Source organism: Procambarus clarkii, chromosome 47 (assembly GCF_040958095.1).
Source record: "Procambarus clarkii isolate CNS0578487 chromosome 47, FALCON_Pclarkii_2.0, whole genome shotgun sequence".
Classification (NCBI taxonomy): Eukaryota; Metazoa; Arthropoda; class Malacostraca; order Decapoda; family Cambaridae; genus Procambarus; species Procambarus clarkii.
This window is the reverse complement of record NC_091196.1, coordinates 25,133,433-25,141,156: the sequence shown is the minus strand read 5'-3', so window position 1 is coordinate 25,141,156 and position 7,724 is coordinate 25,133,433. Positions and strand designations below refer to the sequence as shown.

Below are 7,724 nucleotides of genomic sequence, written 5' to 3'. Positions count from 1 at the left end.
TCAACAAACAGTTGAGGCCGCCCGCCACACACCTCAGTTGCTCGACCGACCTCGCCATCTTTGCCAGGATCTTGTCCACACCCACGGGAAACGTAGCTTATCAAACCACGACTCTACAATTCTTCCCGCTGAGCTTAGTTCAGCCTCATTACTCAGGTATTCACTAGACTTAATTATCTTCAGGTCTGTAACATATAAGCATACATAAACTGATTATTCCTAATATATATAGCTGTTAATCGTCATTCAAAAAATGTTCATGTGTGTTTCGGTTTGATTTCTGCACGAAGAAAATTTTAATATCATTAAAGATTTAAGAATGATTGGACGATGTAAATGGTGATACAAGGTTCCAAGGTGGCAACAATTAACTTACTACCATATTACAGTTGGCTTCGTTCTCGACTCACAATCGGGCATCCCGGGTTCGATTCCTCGGTGGGACAGAAATAGTTGGGTGCGTTTTCTTTCACCTAATGCCTTTCTTCACCTAGCAGTAAATAGCTACCCTGGAGTTAGGGACCTGTTGTGGGGTTGCATCCTGGGGAGGGTCAGTAGTTCAACTTACTGTATATTGTATATATATATATACAATATATATATACAATATATATATATATATATATATATATATATATATATATATATATATATATATATATATACAATATATAATTTGTTCACTGTGTTCTCTCAACGCCCCTCCCCCTCCCACCCCCCCTCTTCCGATCCTTGGCAGACGAGTGCCAAGTTGCCACATTCAAACACCATTTTTATTTTTATGACATTTTTTGAAGAGAGTTGGAGGTAGAGTATCCAGCACGGGTCAAAGTCAACAATTTATTTATAACACAATAGACACAGGAAATTATCATACAATTCATTTAGTTACTGCATTGATGAGAGAGTTTCAGAAGCTTTTTTATATATTATAAATATAATTCTTTACAAAAATATAATTTGTTGATGCCCCTGCTTTGCTGGTTCGCATAAGCTTGTACTTAATGTGCCTATTGGATAATATGGTAGTCAGTGGTGATGCACTCCACATCCCCCCAGCGGCCACAGGTTACAGTGAAACATGACAAGTACAATGGGTTCACACACTAAAATCCGCATTCGTTGGCTAAGAAAATTTATGATCAAGTTACGAGGAAGTAGTATAATTAGAGTGCTGAATTAATGTTAGTGTTCATGAGATAGGAAACTTGCAGCAGTGGGAGCTTCCGGTCTGTGTACCCAGTTCAGTACTTGGAAACTTGTGACACTGAAATGTTCTTTCTAATATCTCTGTGGCTCATTTCGGTACATAGTTTCCATCTATGTTCCCTTGTTTTGTACTATCCATGCTAGGTAGTCGACTGTCCTATTATGCCCTTTCTATTATCATCTTAATTATCACCTTTTTCACCACGAAGAGTATCATTATTTTCAATATCATCGCACCAATTATTATTATGATAATTATTAGTCTGTTTTCTTAATCTTTATGTAAATATACAAATTACCTTATATTAGTACATTATATAAATTCACATGAAATGATTGATATCATTCCTTCATTTCTCCTTCCCTCCACTGTTACCTTCCGCTGACTTATTATTATTAGGCTTCACATCAGAGTCCATCTATTCCACCCCTGCCCTTATAGAACCATGGTCATCAACGGAAGCACCTTTGGAGACCATGTTGGCTCCAACGGAAGCATCAGCAGATCCAATGTGACCAACGACTCCATCTGGTACCTCTCGGAGGATCTGTCAAGACTCAGACAAGTCATCGAGGAGGTCATAGAGGTGAGTCTTCCAGCTGGATGTCTTCTATGTGGTTGTGTCGCCCAGCTGGCTGTGACTTTGGTGGGTGAGTCTTCGGTTGGTCAGTTTATTTCGTTGGCGAATATGGTTTAATCATATTCCAATACATATGATACTGCACTATACTTTCACTGAAACGTATTGGAGGAAGAATGTGTAAATCCCTCCTCCAGTGACGCTATTTGTTGGGTTGAAATTAGTGAAAACTCAAAATAACCGAACAATAAGAGGATATCTTTATTCGATTAAATGAAATTTAATCGATTTAATCGATTAAATCTGTGTATGCGTGTGTTTGTGTGTTCACCTATTTATGTGTGCAGGATCGAGTTTTTAGCTCTTGGCCCCCACCTTGGATCGAGATTTAAGCTTGGCCCCCACCTTTCCAGTCGCCGATTGTCTAATGCAAGACCCAGCCTATTTTTTCTATCTACTGGGCCAGCTACTGTCCGTGCGTGCACGCCTATGCACGTGCACCATTGGCGCTTTCCACAAAATCTGAGCATATGGCCACATTTAAGATGTGATGAAAGGTAAAAGATTAAAAGCCAAAGAAATTTCAAATGGCTAATTCTCCCCCCTCCCCATCCCTCCTCTTTAAAACCTAGCAAACGTCCAAGTTGAACATTTCTGAAATGTGTAACGTAACCTACGATACAGGATGACGACTCTGTATTTCATCATTGACACAGAAAATCCAACGAAGTATCTATGTTTTACTAGGCTATACACCTTGTAATTGTCTGTCCTTTAGGACACGTGAAGCTCTAAGAGCGTCTTGTGATAATACACATTATAGGTAAATCTTTTCAAAGAGATTTTCATTTCATTTTCATTTTGTCATTTTATAGTTTATTAACAATCGAGGGTCATCACCAGTGGTCTAAAATCATTGATAACTGGGCATTCGCTGATATAGTGTTGAAGAGTGTATCCTAGCTTTTCTTCACATTGTTCACAATTGGCATGCTCACTACTGGGAGATTTATTACCTGTAGCCGCATATGGCACAAGTAACGATATATATAATTGCCAGCGTAATTCTGGCAATTGCGATGTCACATCTCCCTGGTACATTCATGCTATTTCAGTTATCTGCCCAACACCTTAATGCTGCAGGTGTGGTAATCATCATCTGACAGGCTCTGTCGTATCGTTATCTTGTGCTATCTCTAAACCTTGAGCATTCCACGTATTCTCTGTGAGCAAAAACTGACATTATCTTACACACTACATTATTAAGTGTCCAGTCACTGAGTCCTTCAGACTTGCCGGAGCTTTGTTCATTCCCGTGTTCTAGAGAATATCCTCATACTACATCTCATACAGTCATACAAGGGCATCACATGCCCCATGTATGACCAATCAGTCCATCCTCCTGTTTTGGTAGTACTTATATGGGACATTTGCGAGATTGGGGGTTCTTAGTATTACATAGCTAGCTCTTGGCACAAGAGAACCTTGTGGAACACCACTGGTGAAGGAGAAAGATATACAAGTTGAACTTCTACAGCCAGCAATACCTCTATTAGTCATGAAACGAGCCATTATACACAGATAAAATGTAAAGCCAAAGGTTGGAGAAAATAAATTTGTCATACTCTATAAAAAAACTTCTTGGAAGTCTCAAAGTTATAAGTTATGGCAAAGTTGCTATTAGAAGTGGCCCGATCAAATCGATACTGGTGACTAAGCTGAACACTACCGTTTCCGGCTCCTCGGTGTTTCCGGCTCCTCTGTCCCATACTGTATTCTTACCATAATACCGACACCAGAAATTCTGGACCGTTTCAGTTTTGTAAATTAATATTTTGTATATATATGCCTCGACAGGGGATGGGTTCCGATGTGCAGTCTTGAGCAATTTAGTTAACTTTCTTCTCAGAATGGCTACAAGAAGACCTCCTCCAGCATTATACGAGAACTGCGAGTCTTGCTGAAGACCGACAACGCCACGGATGTCTCTAATCAGGTCCGTGTGAGAACACTTGTATGGCCAATTACGCTACGAACGTTGTATGGCCACCTACACAACGAATGTTTGAATAGTCAGCTACACAACAAACGATTACATATTTAGCTACACAACAAACGTCTGCATGTTCAGCTGCACAAAGATGTAAAAACTAAACCAATATGTGAATAAACACTGACAAGAAAAGAGAAAAAATTATCCTGTGTTTACCTGGTGTCGATTACTGTTCGTTTCTTGCCAGACCAAGTCCGAAGATTCCCTGGCCGTCCTCTACATAGTGTTCGTCCTTTTCTTCTTCGCCGCCTCCCTCCTCGTCCTCCTCATTAAGTACCTTCGGCGGGAAAGGGAATCATCAAGGCTACAGCAGTTCTACGAGGATTACCTGGACGTTAAAGATCCCCGGTGAGGCCCATAGCCTACTCAACACCGCCCCGCCCCCTCCCACTAATTATATTATGATTATTATTATTATTATTATTATTAGTAGTAGTAGTAGTAGTAGTAGTAGTGGTAGTAGTAGTATTAGAGGTAGAAGTAGTGATGGTGATGTTTTATTGTTGTTGCTTCTGTGCATACTTAATATTAGCCATTATAAATATTATGTTTATAAACTTCGTATACAGAATTTACTGTATTCTGACAATTTTTAATTAACGCTGTAGGAAATTTTGCTAGTAATTCAATTTTACGATTGAATTTATCTAATATGATAAATGAAACATTTATATTTCGTGTTTGTAAAGTCTTGACCTGATGTTATGTGTACTAATCTTCTAACCTCGCCCCGTGTCCACCACACAGTGTAGTGGTCCACTACGACAGCGCCGGACGCAGACTCCATGTCAGAGAGCCTTCAGGAGCCTCAACACGCCTCACAAGCGTCTCCCTCGCAGCCACGCCCACTTCCTCACCCTCCCAAACGCCCATTACCACGCCTTCCCACACGCCCATTACCACGCCTTCCCACACACCCATTACCACACCCTCCCACACACCTCCATCCTCTCCTACAAACTCTGTATTACCTGTTTACCCTATTGTCCACGACCATGTTACTGAGGATGTGATATAGTCACAGTTGTAGGCTAAAATACTTGCTTCAGAGACTCAAGGAAGTTTTGGGACGAGAATTGTTGAAGCTGGATCTAAATATCAACCACTTCTATTTATATTCTTAGATTACATCAACAGTTGTATAGTAAAAGAACAAATCACTTCCAACCACCCTGGACCTTTGATATGGTACATCAAAGAAACTAATCAAACACAAAAATACTCAGCTTGTGTATTTCATTAAGCCATCAATTACTAGGTGTAAATACCTTGTCATAATGTTACATGGTTCTCTTTGAAACCATTGAGATATAGTATATGTATTTATATTTAATAAAGGCTTTACAGAGTCGATATTTTTGCAAAGCTTACGGTAAATAAAGATAATATTGAATAGAATCTTAGCCTATCAAAGCCTAAATAGTATCATCATTAGAAAGCTCAGATAAATTTAAAGAATGTAAACTTGAACTATATTAGATACCATTGTCTATCACAAGTAAATGTGTCAAACAAAACTCTTGTAATGAAACAAAATAAGTAGAGTGACAGATGTCAGCTCGAATGCATGGCTACAATTATGTCTATTAGTTCAGCTTGTATGGGAAACTAGATCACATGTAAAGTTTATGAACACAGGGTCTCACATTTGAACATGACATTTTAGACTTTGTAAGTTTAGCCGTTTAAGTGTATGTAGAATATAAATGTATGAAATGGCACACCACTATTGTTAGTAATGTAATATCTCAAATTCTCGCACTGTTTCCACATCTTAATTGTTTCTTGTAGATAGAGGAAACTATGTAACGAAAACTTAAGGAAATATAAATAACTTTCAATATGCATGTAAACTATAATACTGGAAGTGTTTCACAATTAATATTCATAATAACAATTTTACGTAGTAATTACATTACAAATAATATCGCTGTTACCATCAGTGCCATTAAAATAATGTATAAGATGTACATATAATATACATTGTACAATGAATATACAAAACACCAACTATATAGGGGTGTGATTAAGACCTTCAGTGCCTGTATACTTCACCTGTGCTACTGTTCAAGAGAAGTACCATAAAAAATAAACAAAAATTGATACAGTTAAGCAAGTCCCAGCTGTGTCTGGGTACAAGTGACAGGATGAACAACCCAGCGGGTTTTTTTTCCTATTGGGGAGTGTTGTACATGCTGCTATGGCGGTGTGTCCACTCACAAGATGAGTGGCGCTGCCCAATAAACTCGCCCCTCGGGGCATAATTTACAAATAAACAAATACCTGTTGCACAAGGCTGGGTCTCTGGTTCAGTTCCCGCACAGGACAAACGGCTGTGCACGTGTCCTCTTACCTTATGCCTGTGATGACTTAAAAAAACGCAGGGTTGCCAGATTGTGCTACAAATAGCGAATTGGGCTACTTTTGAGAGCTCCGCGCTCCCAAATTTTTAATTTCGCTACTTGCTACTTTTTGGGCTAATTTAAAAGCAAGATGTGCTAATTTGGGCTATAAATGTTAAAAATGTACGATTGCAAGTTACATGAAAGTAACTAAGCTATAAATAATTCTAATTAATAATAGTTGTAAATATTAATTAATACTAAATAATATTATTTAATAAATTAGTCCCAATTCAATGCAGAGTTTTCTTCCAAACACAGAAACTTGTAAATATAAATACAAAATAATAGATAGATCGATAAATAAATAGACAACTTTCAAATATTGCACCAAGTAATGGCGAGAGGAAAAAACTAGACAGTATACATTACATTTGAAATTAATAATGGATGAATGGTAATAAATTGGTGTATGTTTGTATGTATACCAGACAAGGTCCATTTAATGGCAGAATTTAGCCATTTTGTGTAAAAACTTTTATATCTCATATTATTAATTATAACAGTAATCGAAAAAAGTCATAGTTTGTAGATACAAGAGATGAAACAGAGAGCCATGAGCTAGAGCGATGTGCTGAGTCCATAAGGAGACTGAGCTTCCAGAAATACCTTCCTGTGATTGGCTGTTGCGAGGAATACTAACACTCTTTTATGAATACAATTTAAACTAAGAAATAGGTCCTTGTGCACAACAACAAGGTTGTTGTGAAAAAGAACAACAATTTCTGATTTGCACCTGACAGAAATCTCCATCTAACTGGATAATTTACTCGAATAAGAGGGCAGAGCCGAGTATCATTATTTGTGTCAAGGCAACCCCCAATAATAACGTCACAAGTTAGGTAGCCAGCCCATGTTTCTGTAACACCCGTTACATCCTGCATTATTTAATTATCACTTTATTAATACTTTTAAATACTTAACATTTCACTTTTTAGGTAGATTAAAGTTGAAGCAGAATGTCATGAGCAAGGATGGTGTGCTGAATAATGATGATTTATTAAGTGGATGGAGCCTTTAGCTGATCCCTTCCTGTGATTGGCTGTTGTGTGAATGTCAACAAAGAATATCTACCAATGATGTGCCATTTATTATGCACCCCATACCATCTGTGGGCGGAGCTTGGAACCTCCTACCCGAGCACAACAACCTGCCTTATGGGTTGCTGTTTGGCTATTTATAGTGCGTTGGAAAAAAACAGAGATGGCGTTAGTTGTATTTTGTAGGGTAATTTGTTATAAGTGTAATTTGATGTCAACAGATGGCGTAAGCTGTATCTTATGGCCACTGTTGACCAGCCAGTTGATAGTGTTCTCTTCTGCCGACATATGGCATCAGCTGTGTTATTACTTCCGAATTCCCTTTAAACACTGATCTACAAATCCCTTGGCTTATGATAAGGTTTTATACCATTTATGATAAGTATTAGATAACTGGAGTTCGGCAACTACTTTTATTTATCAACTGTTCAGGATATCA

General features: G+C 38.2%; 1 protein-coding gene across 1 annotated transcript; it reads left to right on the top strand.

Annotated features, from left to right (window-relative positions):
• On the top strand, window positions 1–5,002 carry LOC123763010 (uncharacterized). The gene is made up of 5 exons (XM_045749934.2): window positions 1–156; window positions 1,652–1,796; window positions 3,700–3,786; window positions 4,031–4,191; window positions 4,591–5,002. The coding sequence occupies exons 2-5, from the start codon at window positions 1,656–1,658 to the stop codon at window positions 4,859–4,861; spliced, it is 660 nt and encodes a 219-aa protein (XP_045605890.2). The 5' UTR covers window positions 1–156; window positions 1,652–1,655; the 3' UTR covers window positions 4,862–5,002.
• The last annotated feature ends 2,722 nt before the right edge of the window (window positions 5,003–7,724 follow it).